At 41.2% G+C, this 20862-nt stretch overlaps 1 protein-coding gene across 9 annotated transcripts in view; it reads right to left on the bottom strand.

Moving 5' to 3' along the window:
* MAP2K5 (mitogen-activated protein kinase kinase 5) overlaps positions 1-14883 on the bottom strand; it is a 255139-nt gene extending 240256 nt beyond the window's left edge. For all 9 annotated transcript variants that reach the window (XM_090270812.1, XM_090270814.1, XM_090270815.1 and 6 more), the window contains exons 1-2: positions 14341-14883; positions 7825-7873 (exon numbers count right to left, since the gene is read on the bottom strand). In XM_090270812.1, the coding sequence (XP_090126938.1) occupies positions 7825-7873; positions 14341-14475 (184 nt within the window). In that variant the 5' untranslated portion in view covers positions 14476-14883. The remainder of the gene's footprint in view (positions 1-7824; positions 7874-14340) is intronic.
* Between the last annotated feature and the right edge of the window lie 5979 nt (positions 14884-20862).

The following is a 20862-nucleotide window of genomic DNA, read 5'->3' as shown; positions in this document are numbered from 1 at the left end:
AGCCCCATCCAACTTAGAGGACCACCCAAGCTTCTTTTCCATATGAATGGCTGGTCTTGGCTCATGCTTCACAACTTCCTAAATCCTCTCAAATAAGCATCAGCTGGCCTCAATGAGTCCCAGGACTGGCAATACAGCAGCCAGCCAGGATTCACAGCTTGGCTCCACTGGGAAGCTCCAAGCCCAGCACAAGTAACAGCCATCTCAGATTGCATTATAGCTCAGGCAGGGTGGCCCTGGGCAGAACACAGGTGGGGGCTGACCTTGGCCTGCAGCACCTCAGAAATGCCAGGGCCAGCACACCCAGTGGACAGCTACAGACCACACTGGAGCACCACCACCCTGCCCCTGCACGGAAGGCAGACATTGGTGGTCAGTGGTCACGGCCAATCCTTGTAGCTGACTGGCCTGGGTAAATCCCTCCCATTGATCTGCCAACAGCAACCAAGGCTCAACTCCAAGAGGAGGGTGTACCCAGCTTAGGTGATAAGATAGGCTATGCCACTGGACCCTACAGGACACCTACTACATTAGGCCACACTACCAAGACACGGAGTCAAAGCAACTCTACTCAATACATAGACACAAACACAGAGGCTGCAAAAACAAGGAGATAAAGAAACATGGCCCAAATGAAAGAACAGATCAAAATTCCAGAAAAAGAACTAAACAAAATGGAGGTAAGCAATCTATCAGATGCAGAGTTCAAAACACTGGTTATTAGGATGCTCAAGGAATCTAGTGAGGACCCCAACAGCATAAAAAAGATCCAGTCAAAAGGAAGGATACAGTAATTAAAATTAAGAACAGTTTACAGGGAAACAACAGTAGAGTGGATGAGGCAAGAATCATATCAATGATTTGGAACATAAGGAAGCAAAAACAAAACAACCAATCAGAACAAAAAGAAAAAAGAATCCAAAAAAACAAGGATAGTGTAAGCAGTTGCAGCATAGGGGTGCCAGAAGAAGAGAAAGAGCAAGAAATCAGAAACCTATTTGAAAAAATAATGAAAGAAAACTTCCCTCATTTGGTGAAGGAAATAGACATGCAAGTCCAGGAAGCACAGGGTCCCAAACAAGATGGATGCAAAGAGGCCCACTCTAAGACGCATTATAATTAAAATGCAGCAAGAGAAAAGTTAGTTACCTACAAGGGAGCTCCTATAAGACTGTCAGCTTCTTTCTCAAAACAAACTTTGCAGGCTAGAAGGGACGGGCAAGAAATATTGAAGGTCTTGAAAAGCAGGGACCTACAGCCAAGATGGCTCTACTCCACAAAGCTATCATTTAGAATCGAAGGACAGATAAAGAGCTTCCCATACAAGAAAAAACTAAAGAAGTTCATCATCACCAAACCATTATTACATGAAATGTTAAAGAGACTTATTTAAGAAAAAGATCAAAACTATGACCAATAAAATGGCAAAAAATACAAATCTATCAACAAGTGAATCTAAAAAACAAACTAAGTAAACAAGAAGAACAGAGACAGAATCATGAATACAGAGAACATTTTGATGGTTGCCTGAGGGAGGAGTGTGTGGGTGAATGGGGGAAGAGTTAAAGGGATTAAGAAATAGAAATAGGTAGTGACAGAACAGCTATGAAGATGTAAAGTACAATATAGGAAATGGAGTAGCCAAAGAACTTATATGCATGACCTACGGACATGAACAATGGGGGGGGGGGGTTGTCTGAGGGAGTGGGGGGTGCTGGGTGGAGGTGGGGCAAAGGGGGAAAAATCAGGACCACTGTAATAATAAAAAAGAAATTAAATAAACTTCATTTTCCAAATATTTTATGATTTCTACATAGTTTATGGTTTAAGACTTTTCTCCAAAGCAAAAAGAGGTTACCACCCTACTATTCTTTTTTGTTTTTAATTCTCAACCAAGGATATGTTTACTAATTTAGAGAGGAAAGGAGAGAGAAAGAGAAACATTGATGTGAGACAGAAACACTGCCTCTGGTATGTGCCCAGACCAGGGATTGAACCTGCAACCTAGGTATGTTCCCTGACCGGGGATTGAACCTACAACCTTTTTGGTATATAGGATAATGGTCCAACTAACTGAGCAACCTGGCCAGGGCCCAGCTATTCTTAATGAGGTTGCCTTTTCTATTTGAACATGATGAGTACCTCCTACAAGTATCCTTCCAATAATCAGCTATAATTGTTTTCTATACTCTTTTAAGAATTTATATAATTCATATATAACTGATATAATTGCAATTTTGCTTTAAGTGGTCATTTATGCCAAATTTAAAATTAGATACATACTGGTTTTAAAATTCCCACCCAAAATAATCTTCTAGAAATTTATAAAACAACTAAAAAGTATTCCATTCAATAAGAAATGAGTATATAAATGATCATGCCCTGGCTGGGTGGCTCAGTTGTTGGAGCGTCGTCCTGTGTACCAAAAGGTTGTGGGTTTGATCCCCAGTCGGGGAGTGTGCAGGAGGCAGCTCATCAATGTTTCTCTCTCACATAAATATCTCCCCCAACTCCCGCTGCCGCCCTCTTTCCCTCCCTCTCTTTCTAAAATCAATGGATATATCCTTGGGTGAGGATTTTAAAAAACAATCATGGTTGAAGAAAGACATAAGTAAAGATTTATTCCATAACCACTTTTCTGAACCAATATTAATGAGTGCTACAGACCAAAATACGTGGTCAGGGTGTCATGGGAAAGTGGTGCTATATGGTATTTCTAGGTAGAAATCAGCATTTGTTATACAGGCTTTTAAGTAATCAGTTAAGACTTTACTACCCAGCAACCAGCCCAACAATCACTTTACAGCAGTAACTTGTCTAAGGAAAAGTTGAGGAGAAGAATGCATGTGACAGATATGTTCAGGGAACTCACTAGTGGGCATAGTTGATTTCCGTCACCTCATGTGTTGGTGTACTCATTAATCTGTTAATAAAACTGAAAATCAGCAGGTGTTTTTGAGCCTATATAAATGTAAAGCTCCTACAACATATGTAGGGTCCACACAAGCGAAGATTTTTTATGGTTATAGAATTTGCTTTGTCTCAGAACTATTCTCACATCTGGGAAGAGACAAATTATTCAATAACTGATATGGGGTCAGTTGTCTTATCTGCTAGAAAAATAAAAGTTGTATCTCCATCTGACAAATTTCAGCAAAATAAACTGAATATAGTACCAAAAAACCCCTTTGTAACAGAAATGCTTGTTAAAAAAACAAACCACTAATACACATAATACATGTGTGTTGTGCTTAATCCCATTAAAATTTTAAAAAATGTATGACTGTTTTTCAATATCCTGGAATATAGAAGACATTTCTAAGCTTGACATAAATCTAGAAGTCACAAAGGAAAATATGATAAACCTGACCATATAAAAACCTTAAACTTCTCCACGGAAAAAAAGAAGAGGGGGAAAAAAAAAAAAGACCAAAACCAGCTAAAAGAAAAGAAGTAAACTACACAAAAATATCTGTAACATGTAAGACAAAGGGCCACTTTTCTTAATATTGAAAAGCTTTTAAATCAGAAAAAGATAAATAACCTAACAGAAAAATTAGCAAAGGTGACAAATAATTCACAGAAATTAAATACAAATGACCGAACTACAAATGAAAACACGCTCAGGCTCATTTATAATTGAAGAAATACAAAATGAAACAATAATTAATGTTTTTCACCTATCAAACGGACATTGACTAAGAAGTATGCTAATTCCAAGTTGGGAAGGGTAGAGAGAAATGGGCATTCTCAAACATTGTTGCTAGGAGTGTAAATTGTTTCTATCTTTTTGACAGCAACATGGTAATAGCTATTAATACTGTAAAATATAGGTACTCTGTCTCAGTAGTTACAACTCCTAGGAATTTATCCTACAAATAAATCCCCACAATGTGGAAAGAAAAAAGCAATGCTGCTGCCTGCAGCATTTTTTTTTTTTTCTAATACTAAATCACTGGTAACAAATGTAAAACTGGTCCATCAATAGGTTAAATAAATTAAGCCATAGATGAAAGTAAGAATAATGCAGTCATCCAAAAGAATGAGGTTGTGCACACCTAAGGTTGGGCCCCTGTTAAGGGCAGGCAGGGAAAATTAGTTCTAGTACAGTACGGAATATGTACAGGTAAAATTTCTGTAGATACGGAAGAAACTGTTAACTAGTGACTCAAGGGAAATGGGAGCTTTTATATTTTGCTTTATTCTATGCTATTTGAATGTTTTTTAAAGATCATCTATATCTTCTTAATTAAAAAAAAAATCAAACAGTTATTCAAAAGTACTTCCATTTGTGCTCTCATAAGGAAGAAAAAACCAAGAAGGGTTAAGAAGAAAAAGAGGTTTAGGGCCATCAGTCCAAGAAGTAAATTCAACACAAATGGTCTCCCTCCCGACATCCAGCCCAGTTCCCCTCAGAAATGCCATCCCCAGGTACAACAGTGAGAAAGAATACGGTCTCTGTAGACCCTCAGCCCTCTCAGGACACCGGCCCTAGTTAACTGTGGGAATTTGAATTTGGAGCACAAATTGTCCTCCACTAACCAATTATATCCTGTGCTTGGGAAAAAACACAAATAATACAAAAAAGCAAATTACTTACTTAGTTTTTGGTCACATGCATTTTAGAATTTCCATTTAAAACAGACATAAAACATTCCATTTTATTCAATGACGGGGTTTCTACAAGGCACTATGCTAAGTATTAAGAGGAGAGCAAGAGTGAAATAAAACATGGTCCCTAGTGAGGAAACAGAAAGACACACAACCAACCAGAATGCAGGCCCAAAGGGTAACCAGCTCCCATAAAAGTGCACAGAGAAATTAACCACATTTGGAGGACCAGAGATTTCACTGAAGAGATAGCATTTCTTAGAGCTGAAGAATCTGTAAGATTACCTGATCTTTTCCATCTTGCCCACTTACCCAAATCCTTTTCTCCACATTCATGTAAAACAGGTCAATCTGACTGATGGTGCCTGCCTTTTCTCTTGTTGCTACGTTCATATAACTAAGTATAGTACCATCATAACTTAGCTTACCAACTACAGCTTTCCAACTGTTTTCTACATAGATTCCATTTATTAGTACAGATCTTCGGTTCAGAAAATAAGGTCACCTTAGAACAATCACGAAAAAAGCCAGCTTAGGATTTTAAGCGTATAATGGAAAGTACTCAATAATCTAAGGACAAAACTATTACTATTTTATCTGTGTGTGTGTGTAGTTTTTTTGTTTTTTGTTTTTTTTCACCGAAAACTGATCCAGATGCAGATGGGTATAGAGCTGCTGCCATGTTGGGGGAAAAACAGAAAAGAGGTGTCTAAAAACTTAAACCTAGAAATTTCAGTTTTGTTTTTTTTATGTTAGAGCTAGGTATACTTTTCAATATTAAATATAATACCATAAATATTTCTTTGATCAAAGTTTAAATTTTCAAAAGTTGTTCCATCATACTCATAAACCACACACTCATAAACCACATAAAACATACTGAACACACTTCTCAGGCTTTTGACATGTGCAGTTATAAAAAGCGCAAGTTTGACACTCAAAAAGAACTGAATCTGGGCTCCACCACTTCCCAGCTGATCAACTTTGGCAATCATTTCATGTCTCAGAGCTTCAATTTCCTCACAGGTATAATTTTCCTACCTCACAGAGTTGTTGTAAAGATTAGCAACAGCCTAAGTAAATCATGTAGTACACTGGCACAGAGAGGCCATCAATAAATGATAGCTAAAGTAATCAGTATCACTACTGTGAACCTAACTCTTGAAGCCTCTGGGGCACAGATACGCTGAGCCACTTTGGGGGACCCAGAAACCAAGAAGTAGAAAGTACAAACCTTTTCTGCCACGCTTAAGAACAATCAGAACATTTCAAAAATTATGAGAACTCTCAAAACAAGTCTCAGCAGTGGTTGAATATATATATTCCAGAGATTCCACTTTGCCATTAACTAGCTGTAAGACTCTGAGCGGGTCACTGAGAGCTGTCCTTTCCTCAACTAAGTCAGAGCTAATAACAGTCTGCCAAAGTATTAATACTTCGTGGGGATCTTGTGAGGTTTAAATGAAATAAGATAACCTATGGAATGCTATTAGCACAGCATCTGGTAATAGTAAGTACTCCAAACGTTAACTACCAGACTGTCCATGAAACCCCTGGCACCCCCAAGGAATCACTGTAATGGGTCTAAAGAGCTTGCAACACTAATATGTATTTCGGATATATGTACTATTTTTCAATAGTATACAGAGTCCAGTGTGGCTAATAAAACAGTAATTATTTTAAGAGTTCTATTCAAGTAGCTTTTAAAAACATGTAGTAATTGTTGAAAAATATTCAAACAATAGAGAAATACATAAAGTAAAAAGTGTGCTCATTCAGCCCACCCTTCCCCCACACCAGCCCCCAAGTCACCTTTCTCGAGGACACCACTGGAAAACACTAGAGTGGGCAACTTCAATCCCTATTTCTCAATATATTCATGAAGTTGGGAGGAGGCAGGACTGGCTTTTTCACAAAATGAGATCATACCATATGCACTATTTGTTTATTCAATAATATATCATGAATCTTTCCATGTTAATGTATAAAATTTTAACTCGTTCTTTATAGCCACTGTTTAATGATTCAAATTATGGATAAATAATTTATTAATCTATTATTTTAGGCATTTAGCTTACTTTTAATCTTTTGCTATTAAAAATAATTACAGCCCTGGCCGTGTGGCTCAGTTAATTGGAGCATTGTCTTGTACATGAAAGGTCAGGGTGCATATGGGGAGGCGACCAATTGATGTTTCTCTCCCACATCGATGTTTCTCACATCGATGTTTTTCTCTTTCTCCCCACCCCCTCTAAAATCAATAAACATATTTCTAAAAAATAATTCCAAATGCACACTTTGTTTAAAGGGCATTCGACATATGTGTAGGTCTTTCTGTTGGACAGCTTCCGAAAAGTGGATCTGCTGAGTCAAAGGTTTTACACATTTTATATTTTGGTAAGTACTGACAAACTGTCCTCCAAAGAGAACATAAATAAACAGAGGACAATATACTCTCTGTCATTACCCATCTGCTTAAAACACAAGAACAAAAAGTACACTATGGTGTGTAGAAACCATACAGTTTTTCCACAAGTAAAGTGGCCCTCATCTTAAAAAAAAAAAAAGATCGGAACTACAGTTACAATCTATTATCCTTCTCAATGACAGAGCTACTGACTAAACTCTCAACTTAACCTTACTCAGACTCTGACCTCTCCTGCAATGACCTGGCTCACATCAAAACTACTTTTCTAGTGCCCTGCGCCTGCCCCTGGTGCCTAGGCCAACTGGGATGGTGTGGAGGATGGTGGGAACCTGAAATGTTGCTAACATCATCAAGCAGCCTTGCCAAGCCCCAATAAAGCAGAATTATTCTATTCAATGTTCATTTAAAAGCTCTACCCTGTTGCTGTTATAAAGCAGCAATGGATTAAAACCTCTTAATCAATAATCATTGGCCTACAGGTAGTTTACAGGTTTCATTTTACCCCACAATATTATTACAGCAAGGAGCAAGAGCAGATAAAGGTCATGTTGGTAATTAAAGCTATATTATAGAAATATGCACACCCAAGATATGATTAAATAAGAAAATATTACTCAGTTAAGTATTATCATTAAACTTGCATTAATTTATAAATATTTAAATATACCATATGATGATCATAAATAATCGGTTTTTGTCAGTTTCTAAAGTAATGCAACCCATAAACCCTTTGAAAAATTACTGCAGAAGGGAAACAGTCAAGAAAGTATACAAGTCAGACTTACATTCAAATGCGGTGGTTGTTGCTTCAGGCAGAACCTGGCCTATCACATCCTAAACAAAGAAAGAATAAAGAAACATAATTAGCCATCTTCTTTATTGCTAACATGTGGCAAATCCTAGAGGAAATATGAGAATGTGGAAAAGATTTTTGAAATGATGTGGGTATAAACTATAAAAACCTTAGCTCATAATCGCACTTAGCCAGCCCAGCAATGTGAGCCCAGAGCTTAAATCTCTACTCAGGGGGCAGGGATAGGAGCTGGGGTGCGGGGTGGGGTGGGGTGGTATGTGGCATCTTTATAAAATCTTTTCTATTTTGTATTAACATAATCTTTCACTCTCAATTCAACAGTGTACACAACTACACTTTTTTGTATTTACAAAATATTTGGTCTCTTCTATAGGAGGCTGTGGAATGTATCACAGTAGAAAGAGTATAAGGGGTTTGGGAGTCAGACTGGCCTGGGTTTTAATCTCAGCTCTGCACTTACTGTATGATTGTGAACAAATTACTTAACTTCTCTGAGCCTCAATTTGGCTACCTACCAATATGGGACCAGTAATACTTATAGAAGTAATGTAAAAATTAAATTAAAAATATAATTAATATAAGCTAGCCTAACACATTGTAGACATTCAACAAATGTAATTCAACAAATGTAATTCCTTATATGTAATAACAATATCCTGACTTGCAGTCATAGTGAGAAAAACTCAAAAACACAAGTTTCCTTGATGATATAAACTTATAAAGCTACATTTAATACATACAATTCTTATCAACCTTTACTCTTAAGCAACTGAAAAAAAATGTATTTAATGACACTAAAGGTGGTCTAGTCTACAATAACTTTTAAAAATTGTATGTAATCTGACATCGATGTTTAAATGAATCAATAAATTTGAAAACACTTGAAAATGAGTATACAGAGACAGCTTAAAAAGGCACAGAACACCGTTGAGAACTAGTCAGTTCTGGGAAAAGTGACTCTCCACCATGTCCATCTACCCAAATGGCTCTCAGGTAGTTCTGCCACAATGTCCCTCCCTGGGCTGTACCAGAACTGATACCAGGCAGCCTGGGGACAGGAGGAGCAGGAAGTATTTCTCAGCAGGAAGCCCACAACCCCTCCAAGCAGGGCACTTAGCAGAATGGCGGCTGCAACTTCCTTCTAAAAGCAGTTCTTGAGAAGCTTTTGCTGCAGTGTCAATTTGCATAATAGCCTTGCCTCTGTGGTGCTTTTTTCTTTTCTTTTTTTCCCCCAAAATAAATCTGCATATAAAATTGATCAAAGGGAACTATCTTAAGCAGCCCTCACTCTTAGAGGCAAAAGAGATTATTTTCCCTCTGACTCTTCTTAACAAGTGAAACATCAACTTTTAGAGCAATTATTTGTCAAAGAAATTAGTGTTAACTCATTTAGGACATTTCCTACTTATAAATAGCAGACCCCATCAAACAGCAAATCTCTAATAACTAGCTGAAAACCCTGCCGGGCAGCATGGCATCCTCTGGCCATCGACATAAACAAGGAGCCACATGTGCTTTACATGTAATGTGCGGAAAAGAAGAAAGAAAAAGCAAACCTGCTGGAGAGAACCATCTTGTTTTGTTAAAGCAATTAAAGGGGGCTATCAAAATGATCAAATCTAAAATGTCTGAAAATGAGTATCTACTCGTCATCTCTAAGCAGGGCACTTTCAATAATTTTGTTCATATTTCCCTGTTGTATTTTAAGTAATTTATTTCAAACTGGCCCAGTCTTCTTTGTCCACCCTAAAGAAGTTTCAAAGAAAACTTGTCTCAATATCTCAACAGTGATCATTTCTTCATCTTTTCCTTCTCCTTCCTTTCAATAAATCAGTCAAAAATCTGACAGACCGAAAGTATAATTAAGCATCTACAACGTACCAGGAGCACAAAGAACACATAGCGTTAGGCAACATAAAAATAAGAATTAGGAAGATTATAACGTGGTCACATAGATAAAGACAAACCTAGAACACTAACAATCCAGAGCACTTACAGTATGACAAGGCCAAGCAAAAAAATATATAAGTAGCAAGTATTTGCTAACTCAGGAAGAAGGAAAAATCAGACTCAGTATAAACAGAAATGTCACAGATGGGGGCAATTTGAGCTAGGACTTGGGAGACAGGGTTCAAACAGCAAGAGGAAAGGGATACATGCTTTCCTACCACTCACTAATTCAGGAGATTCAGATCTCCTGCACCATTTTCCCAGAACTGTGGACTACGTATGTCTGCAAGGAAGAAGAGAAACACACAAAGCCGAAAAACAGACACCCAAATATCTTGCCCTTGAGCACCAGCTAGGTCTACTTCACATTGCGGCCAGTCCCTAATGAATTCAGACAAAGGGCACAGGCCCAAAGCGGCCAAGTGACTTGCCCAGGGTCTCCCAGCTATTTCACAGAGCTGTGACTGGAGCCCTCAAGTACTGACTCCTATTCCAAACAATTTCTGTTACAGTTGACTCCATGACTACAACTTTTTTCTGCCTTCAGTATCTGGTTCTGCCAAAATCTAGCTGTGTAACTTTAGCATTTTCCCCCTCTGGGGTTCATGCTTCCTCATTTGAAAACTGTGGTGAGGAGCATTTTATTAGATGAAGGAGATGCTTTCAGGTTTCATTTGGCTTTAATATGTAAAGTTCCAAGCCAGAACTGCTGATGTATCTGTTGGTATTTTGCCAATTTCTGAATGAAGAGATGAGATGAACTTGGAGAAGAGATAGCAGGAGCCTTCCAGGATCTGGGCTTCCAATTCAAAGAACTTTAAGGAGTACTAGGAGACAGGGCAGCACCCACAGCCACAAGCCCTTCCTTCATCAGGCCTTCCTGACAAAACATGCTGTACCTGTGTTTACCTGAGCAAGCACATGTACGGACACTTGGCACTCTTTGCCCTAGATGGTGGGACCATTTGTTCGAAGTTTACTTGTAGGCCAGTCAGCGTTGAGCCAAAGCACAACTGAGAGATACCTGAGAAGCAGAAGACCCAGCTCCTACCCGTATGTTGTAACACCACCACTACAGAGCACTTACTATGTTCCAGGTTGTTCTAAGTGCTTTACATGTATCAACTCCAGGAGTCCTCAGAATTATAAGGTAGGCACTATTTTTATACCCAGAGTCCTTTTTCTTTTAAATAACAGATGAAGAAGCTGAGACACAGAAAACACTTGCCCAAATGAATCTGGTAGGGTTAGCAATTTAAACCTCGGCAGTCTGGCTGCAGTTTTTTAAACATTGTACCATTCTACTTAATAACTTCTTGCATCTCAAATAAGTGAGAGAAAGCTCATGTTTCTCTCATCATAGACACAATTATGTACTGTATTTTTTGTTCCACAGGATGCGTTTTCCCCCCAAAAGTGGGGGGAAATGTCTGTGCGTCTTATGGAGCAAACATTGCATCACAGGCTGTGATGTGTATTACCTGACCTATCAGCGGTGGTGACAGCTGTTACAAGAGGAAGCAGTGGGTCCATGTGAAACCCTTAGGGATGCTTAATGTCCCACTTTACTGCTAAATCTCAGGGTGTCTGGCCAGTTGCCATCCACCTGTGCCCGTCACCAGGGACCTGGGAGAGTGCAGAGAGCCGCCTGACACTCCCAGCTACAACTGCTAACCTGTCGAATCAGCTGAGGCTAATAACAGGTATGAGGCACAGTGCCAATTGCCAATTGTCTTTGACACTGGGTGGGGTCTGTCAGTAGTACCGCCTCTGGCTACTGGCTCCGTTAGACCCTACAGCTGTCTCGTCTACCTCCATCCTGTTTCCAGTGCACACCAGATTTCCGTGTGAGGAGGCCAGCAGTAACTGGGTGAGCAGCCATAAATGCTGAAGTTTGTAGTATATAAAGGGGGTTATAGTGGGGTCACTATTCTAGTAGTAACACAGGCACTGAGGGTACTAAGGGGTATCAGTAGCTTTAAGGCACTGGGAGTAGTCCGCCAGAACCTGTAACTAGGATAGTGATACTCTCAGTGACTGTTACAACTAGTGATACCCCTTAACTCCCTCAATGCTTGTTATTAAAGGCCCCCATAAATTCTGACACTAGTGATGATGAGTTCTTGGGGTTCCCAGAACACTAGAAGGGTACTTGAACTTTAAAGTCACTCCTCATTTGTTAATGACAATGATGATGGTTCTTAATACTGTTGTTGACTGCTGTTGACTTTACATGGTTGAAATATTATTCTGTTATATTTTATTAAATATTTTAGTACACCATTTGGGTCAGAATATTTTTTTCTTGTTTTTCCTCCTCTAAACCTATGGTCAGGTGCATCTTATAGTGTGAAAAATACAGTAATCCTCACAAGTCTTTGAGACTGGGTATTATTAACCCTATTTTACAAGTAAGGAAACTGAGGCTCAGAAAGATGGAGTGATTTGCCTAGTTATTGGAGCTGCTGGCCTTTAAAACCAATGTTCTAAAATTCAAAACCTAGTGTGCTACCCATAAAACCATAAATGCATACATTCTCTTTGAAGCTCCATCATTAACAAATATTTCAGGGTCTTATGAAGCACCAGAAACAGAGGGGGACCAGAGATGGCCATGTCTTCTGTAGTGGAGGAGACAGACAAAATTATGACACAACCGGAACAAAGCTGTGGGACCACACAGGAGGGCCAAGTAAGCAAGACTAATGTGGAGGAAAGGTAAAGCTGGGCTTTGAATGACAGGCAGAATTTGTCCAGCTGAAGAGGGGCTGAAGGGGCATCTAGGTGAACTCAAGGTTAATTCTAAATGTCTACAGCACAAACTGCTCATTGGGCTGTGATGACAAATGATGCTGGTGCCAGGCAAGCGTGAGCCAATCAAGATGGGCCCAGAGGACCATACTAAGGAGTTTGGACCTTATCATGAGGGAAAACCTATGTGTCTGTGAGTGTGTAGAGAACTCTGAATGCAAAGAGAAGTATGGCCTTTGGCGTCCAAGAGTAGAGGCTGCTGGTTTACCCTAGCCTCTGCAGACCTGATCCAGACACCTGAAAATCTGTATGGTCTGGGTGATCTGCCACATCCAGAACTCAAAACAAAGGTACAGGAATCAAATTTTGATTGGGTAACCAAAATTGCATCACAGACCTTCCTCCTGCCATGAGCCTCCACACAGCCCTATCTTATCTCACAGGTAAGTTCCACTATAGATCTGGTACTTGCAACATACTTCTTGGTATGTCAGCTCTGCCTTTGATACCTCTGTTATTCAATAAAATGGGCACAATGCATTATCTGCTTCAAATGAAGGCTAAAAGATGAGAAGGGCATTACAGTATGTGAAAATAAATACTAAGTAAAAGGAAGGAAATCTGAGCTCTGGTACTGACTCCCCAACTCACAAGCAATGGAGCTTTGGAAAGTCATTTCATCTCACTGCTCCTCAGTAACTACCTGCAAAAAAAGATAAGAGACTTCTACCTTTGGGGACAACACGGATGGAACTGGAGATTATTATGCTTAGTGAAATAAGCCAGGTGGTGAAAGACAAATACTATATAATCTCACCTAATACAGGAAATTAATGAACAAAACAAGCGAACGAGCAAAACAGAACCAGAGGCATCTAAACAAGAAACAAGACTGACAGTGACCAGTGGGGAGCGAGGAGGAGGAAAATGAGAGAAAAAGGGGAAGGGTCTAATCAAGGAACAAGTATAAATGACCCATGGACATGGACAACTAAATGGGGATGACAGTGGGATAGGAGGGAGTTGGGCAGGGCAGGGGAGAGCAATGGGGGAAAAATGAGACAACGGTAATAGAAAAACAATTTTAAAAAAAGAAGAAAAAAAGGCTCAACAGGCCACCTCCAAGCAGGTTACAATGCGCTCTCACATATTATTTTACTTCAAACCCATTCCAAATATTTATTATGAAAGCAAGAATGCATCACTGATTCTAAAATGCACGTTTTCCCTCCTTCTTTAATATCTCTGAAATCAGGCTGTTTTTGTACAACGTGTGGCGTGTCACAGTTTAATGGTCAGCGTTTTTTTTCTTAGTAGTATATAAAAATAATGTCTTAAAGCCAATGATCTCTTATGTTTGATGAAACATGATAAGGTACAGCTGCCTTGTTTCCCTTTCCTGCTGATCACCAAGTTCCGGGAACTCAGTGGAAAGACATGGCTGGAATCTGGCCAGGGACATTCCAAGAAAACACTTGAAGAAAAACTCTCTTCCAGACTCAGCTTTTTGTATCCCAGTCGGGTGCTTATGTGCCTATGTCCCAGTCCAGGCTGGGATCTCCTTGAGGGCAGGGCTTCAATCTGATCATCTCTATTTCCCCAGGGCCCTGAACATTTGCCAGATTTCAGCCCATGCATGTAGCTGAAGCAATAAAACTGCCTCTGTAGGAAGCCAGGAGTGGCCAGGCTACTGCCACTAGCTCAGGCCACCAGAGTCAGATGCTGACTACTCCACAAATCCGTGCGCCCCGCTCGCCAGGGTTTGGACTCTAAAGTGAACACTCACCAGCACATCCCTGAAGAGTAACTGCGGCCCGGAGTTCACTGTCCAGTCCACCGCGCCCCTATTTGGGATCTTGATGCGAATCACCAGTACCTGGTTCTCCATGGCATGGAAGGGGCCAAAGGCCAGCCACAGCATTACAGGTTAAAGAGGCTCACATCCTGGGGTAGGGGGTATCCATGGCCCCTGGTCAGGCGGAGGCTCCAAGGGGTGACAAGCGGACCGCAGGGGAAGAGGACAAAGGGTGAGGGGTATCAGGGAGGAGGGGTGATCACGAAGGGGCCCGTAGGCACCGACCCAGGCCCAGGCTGTAGGGGGCCAAGGGAAGTCTACCTGTGAGCGTGGACGGGGCTAGGGGCAGGGACCAGTAGTAACTAGCGGAGGTCAAAAGGTTCGAGAGTTGAGAAAGAAAGCAAAACGGGATTGTGCAGCTCTCGGCCGTCAGTGTGGGTGTAAGGGATCGGCAGAGAGAAGCCCCCGTTTTAGGGGAACACAGCGGCAGGTATCCACTCCTGCTTAGAGGACGATGGGAGGGTCCCAGACTGACGGGGACTCAGTCCAACGATAAGAAAGAAGCCGCGGGGGCTGCCAGACTACGAGAAAGCCGAGACAGTGGGGGTTGGGGGGAGTGCCCTCCGCGGGAGGGTCGGGGCGAATCCTCTGCCCCAAGCCGGGACACACGGCGCGGCGCACGAGGGCTCAGCCCCGGCAGCCCGAGGCCGTGCGTCCCGGTGGCGGCAGCGGCGGAAGGAGGAGAAAGGCGGCAGGGAGAGCACAGTTACCCCGGAACCAAAATGCTCAGCGCCGGAACCACGGAAGCCGGCAAGCGCAACCGGCCTCCTGCGGCGCCATGTTGGAAAAGGGCAGCTCCTGACCGGCCCCGCCCCCGCATCTGGGGGGTGGGACCTAAGGGGAGAGTGTCGAGCACCGTGGCGAAAAGGGAGAACAGACTGAGTCCGCCTATTCGTGAGACCCTTGTGTGGCCAAGCGATGCCCCAGGCAACCGAGTGACTACGTTTTGTTTCCCAGCCCTTGTTAGAGACGTAGAGACCGCAAGGTGAAAACATCTAACGAAGGAGAAAACTGAGCGAGCTGCGGAGTCCGTGGCAAACCAATGCCTGCTGCAGATTGGGTACTGTTGGTCTTTACAGACGCCTCAGAAAGCCGGAGCTGCTGCCTTCGTTCCTTCTGACTGTGTCAGTCTTGTACCAAAACATTCCTGGGAGTTTGTGCACCACATCAGCAAGAGCAAGGTAGAAACTTAAAAGAAAAAAAGTTGTTTTTTCCTTCTTCCGAGTCACAAATCCAGAGGTTTGTCAACTTTCCCACGATTGCCCAGAAAGAGCGGACAGAAATGCAGAGTTTTAACTGCCTGGAGACAGCTACAGTAGTGACATCATCTTCTCTTATTAAACCGTTGCAAAAAATATGCGGTCTAGTCCATAAATTGTCAAGTAGATAGCAATGTTTACGCCACCAATGATGTCACAGGCAGTAGAAATAACCCTTGGTTATTTTTAAGTGCCTTGTTAACCTCAGATTTTAAAGGATGTAATTTTGATCTATGGTGCCTGTATAGACATTTGCTTAAAAATTCTAAGTGTAGGTTTGTCCTTTATCTCTTTCTAATGAAGGTGCACGTATCGCTTTACTTTGGCGGCTGAATTTTGTATAAACTGGTGGGGGAAGAGTGTCATTTTTCCTAACAGAGTTAATGCAAGAGAAAAAATATTTTAAATGTTGGTTGGCTTCAGTATAATACCAAAAATTTTTATGTATATATCTTCTCTGCCTGAGTTTCTCATATTTAATTTGAAAGTCCATTGTAGAAGACAAATGGTCTCTTCAGTTATTGTAAATTAATAGCTTAGGTGGAAATTCATTTACTCAGATCCTCCAAATACTCTAGAAATTGCCCCTTTCCACCTGCACTTCAGTCCTGGAAAAATAAACCATTTTCTCAAGGTCCCCATGTACTTTTTATTGAAAGTTCACTTGCTGTTATTACAGAAAATAGATCACAAAATTAGAGACTTTCTATGAACCTATGATTTGTAAAGACAGCTTTTTTACTCATAGTACTGTGGGGGAAACCAACTCAATTTATACTTTCAATTCTTTTGGTTATATATCCAGAAATGGAATTGCTGAATCATGCGGTAATTCTAAGTTTGTATTTTTTGAGGAAACTCCATACTCTTTCCCACAATGCACCATTTTATATTCTCACAGACAGTGCACAGGGTTCCAATTTCTTCACATCTTCACCAGCATTTATTTTCTGTATTTTTGATGCTAGCCATTCTAATGGGTGTGAGATTTTGATTTGAATTCTAATGATTAGTGATGTTGAGCATCTTTTCATACGTTTGTTAGAACTCTGTATATCTTCTTTGGAGAACTGTCTATTCAAGTCCTTTGCCCATTTTAAAATCCAGTTATTTATTTTTTTGTTGTTGTAAAGTGATTTTTTAATGAGGAAAATTACATTTTACTACTATAATTCAGAGATGTTTTCTTTCATCTCTTTTTACCTCACTCTCAAACATGAATCATTCACCCAGAATCTGACCTCTTCCCACTACTTCACTGCTATAGTCCAAACTACCACATTTTTCTTCTAATCTTCTGTTTACACCCTTGCCTCTACTCCCAACAGTCTCTGGTCAACCCCTTTGCCAAGCTTAGATCAAGTCACTCCTTTGGTGATAACTCTTCAGATGGCTTCCTAACCTGATCAGAGTAAAAACTAAAGTCCTTTTCTTGACCTACAACACTCTTTACTCATTTGCACTCCACAACTTCTGACGTCTCAAACCTCATCTCCCACCACTCTTCCTCATTCTCACCAGCCTCCTTTTCACTGTTCCTTGAACATAAATATCCCACCTCAGGGCCTTTGCACTTGCCATTTCCTCTGCCTGGATTGCTATTACCCCTAATATCCACATGGCTCACTCTCACACGCTGCAGTTCTTGAGTTAAATATCACCTTCTTGCTGAGCCTTTCCCTTAGCACACTATTGAAAACTGCAAACCAGCCCCCAAACCACCACACCCACTGACACAAGCACACCGGTGTGCACAATTTCTAGTATCCTTCCTTAGTTTATTTTTCTCCTTGCACTTATTACTATTTAACATGTCACGTGTTTTACTCATGTGTTTGTTTCCCCAATAAATTAACTTCATGAGGAGAATGGAACTATATGTGTTGTATTCACTGCCATATTCCTAGCACCTAAAATAGTACCTGGCACACAGTGGGTACTTTAATATTTTTTGTTGAATGAATAGTGAATTTTGAAGGCAAAGTGGATTGAGTAATAGGAGTGTAACTCCCATGCGCTTCTTCTACCTGTCTTGAGCCTCACTTGCTCCTTTGCCTTTCTGCCACCACCAAGACTGAGACAACCATTATAGACTTCCATTGAACCACAAATTAACAATATCTTGACTGCTTCCTATATTCAAGAGTTACACTTGTCTCCTTCAATGCTGAATGTGGGCGCCTGCAAATAACACTCAAAGATGAGGGCAGACCCCCCAAAAGATGGAATTATCTTCTGGAGGGCAGGGCCCTATAGTACAGGCTTCCCCTGCTAGGTGAAGGTGCTAGGAACCCTTTTGTATCAGTGTACCAGATGGCGTTGTTGTGAGAGGCTGTTTTTTTAAAAAGACTTTCAACACGTTTGCCTATTTCATTATGGGTGGTTTATGAGGTCACCTTGCCACACTGCCTGAATGTTCATCAGTTTTTGACCAAAAATGGCATGACCCCTGTACACCACCCTCTCTATTCACCTGATTTTTCCCCAAGTGACTTTATTTTTGTTTCCCCAGATGAAAAAAGTCCTCAGAAGTTTTGCTGATGTGGAAGAGGTGAAACAAAACATAGCAGAAGAACTAAAAGTTATCAGAATCACCAAGTTCAAAAACTGTTTTGAGCAGTGGAATCACCAAGTTCAAAAACTGTTTTGAGCAGTGGAAAAAACAGCTTGATAGGTGTATCACATCAAATAGAGAGTACTTTGAGGGTGATTGAAGTTTAAACATGTAAGAATAAATACACAATTCTTTATAAATGAATTCTGAGGTTTTGGGGGGTCCCATTTTATACATGTTAATTAATTGATTTTTAAAAATAGAAGACTAAAACAGTAACTTTCCATTGGAGAAACTTGGCTGATGCCATCCTATCCAAATGATCAAGGTTAACATCACTAGTAATGCCATGCTGATATCATGTACTCTCTGATATGAGTAATAACAAGGGCATTTGACCTCTGTGTTCTTCTTCCCAAAACACATAACCCCAAAATAATCATGAGAAAAAGATCAGACAGACCCAAACTGAGGGACATTCTCCAGAATACTCCTCAAAACTGTGAAGGTCCTAAAACACAAACAAACAAAAAGCCCTGTCACAGACCTCCTGAGGAGACTTAAGGAGACGTGATGATTAAATGTAATGGAGGATCTTCAATGGAGTCCCAGACCAGAAAAAGGACGATAATGAAAATCTGGTGAAATATGAATAAAGCTTGAAGTTTAGTTAGTAATAATGTACCAATGTTAACTTTTTAGTTTTGATATTAATATACAATGATTATGTAAGGTGATAGTAAGGGAATCTGGGTGATGGTATATGGGAACTCTGTACTATATTTGCAACTTTTCTGTAAATCTAAAACTTTTAAAAAAGTGTTTTTTAATCAGTAAGTTGCATTTCTATACAACAGAAATAATATCTTTAAAATTATAATTTTAAAAAGATGTAATTTACAATCTGACCTACTTCTGGCCAAGATGGAGGCATAGACAGACACGCAGCGTCTCCCTCCACAACTAAGTAGGAGTACAACTACCTCAAAACTAGAGACAACCAGAAGCTCCAGAAAATCAAACTGCATGGAAGTCCAACAAACAGAGATAAAAAGAAGAAATACTCATCCAGACAGGTAGGAGGGTGAGAGCGAGGGCAGAGAGGACAAGGTGTGCTGGTGGCAGCAGCAGAGGCAGCGGCAGGCTGGCAGAAAGCAGTTACACATTTTAAAAAGTCAGGAGGGACACCGGTGTTGCATTCCCAGCTCCTCACCAGACTGTGCAGCTCATGGTCCCAGCACTGGGGAAAATCAAGCTTCATTACTTCTGACTGTGTAAACCAGTGGGGGTTGGGGCTGAGGCAGAAACTACAGGTCTTTCAGCAGAGTCCGATTGTTTAAAGGGCCCCCCAGTCCTAGAACATCTATGGACCCACCCACTCTGGAAATGATGGCCAGTCCCATACAGAAGTGGGAGAAGTGCCTGGAAAAGGGGTGAGTGCTGGGCAAGAGGCATTGTTCCCTCTCAGACCCCTCCCCCACATATAGCACCACAACGTGGTGAAACTGGTCACCCTGTACTGACGAATCCCTAAGACTCCACCCCTTACAACGTAACAGGAATGACAGCTCTACCTAAGATGCAGAGGCAAACAAAGAGCCTATCAAGATGAGGAGACAACTTTTGGCCAAGATGGAGGCCTAGACTGATATGCTCCATCTCCCCCCACAACTAAGAATGAATACAGCTATCGCAAAACCAGAAATAACCAGAAGTTCCAGAAAATAAAGCTACATGGAAGTCCAATGTATGGAGTTATAAACAAGTGGTGCTCATCTGGACGGGTAGGAGGGGCAAAGCCAGGGCGGAGAGGTCAAGCTGCGCTGGCGGCAGCAGCTGTGGCGACGGTGGCAGCGGGACAGCAGTAGGCACAGACACCCGTATTTAAGGGGAGGTGAGAAGTGCCTGAGAGCACCCCCAGCTGCAGACCAGACCCGTCAGTTCGCAATTCCAATGCTGGGGAAGGCAGACCCCCATTGCCTTGGACTGTGAGGCCCAGAGGGTGTGGGGACGGAGGAGGAGGCTCCCAGTCTCTCAGCGGAGAGTGAACAGCAGGAATCTATCTTGGACTCCCGCCCCCACGCAAAACACCACAGTGTGGTGAGAAAGGTCGCCTGGTTGTGACGAGTGCACGGGGCTCCACCCCCTATAGCGTGGGAGGTGCGACAGCCCTGCCCAGGAAGCAAAGGTAAACACAAAACTGTCAGGATGGCAGGGATCATAATAGAGATCCCAATCACACAGCTGACCAGACAGCAAATATCTAATCTAACGGCTCAGCAGATAGGAAATCTTTCTGAGGCACAGTTCAGAGCTTTGGTTATACGAATGCTTACAGACCTAACAGCAGATCTTAAACAAGACAGGGAAGGAATGAAGGCTAGCCCTGCTGAAATGAATGAAAACACATATAAAACTAGTGGTGAGGGAAAGAAAACCAGGGATCAAATCAAATTGGAACATAGGGAAGGAACAGTCAACCATGAAGAAAGAGAAAATGAAAAGTGAGGAAAATGAGGAGACACTCCAAAACCAATGGGAGAGCTATAAGTGAGCCAACATCCAAATCATAGGGTTGCCAGAAGGTGAAGAAGGACTAGAAATTGAAAAATTATGTGGAAAAATAATGAAGCAGAACTG

The sequence above is a fragment of the Furipterus horrens genome, unplaced genomic scaffold (genome assembly GCF_987537825.1).
Source record: "Furipterus horrens unplaced genomic scaffold, mFurHor1.1.pri manual_scaffold_3, whole genome shotgun sequence".
Taxonomy (NCBI): Eukaryota; Metazoa; Chordata; class Mammalia; order Chiroptera; family Furipteridae; genus Furipterus; species Furipterus horrens.
The sequence above is the reverse complement of the archived record's forward strand: the minus strand, read 5'-3'. Positions and strand labels throughout refer to the sequence as shown.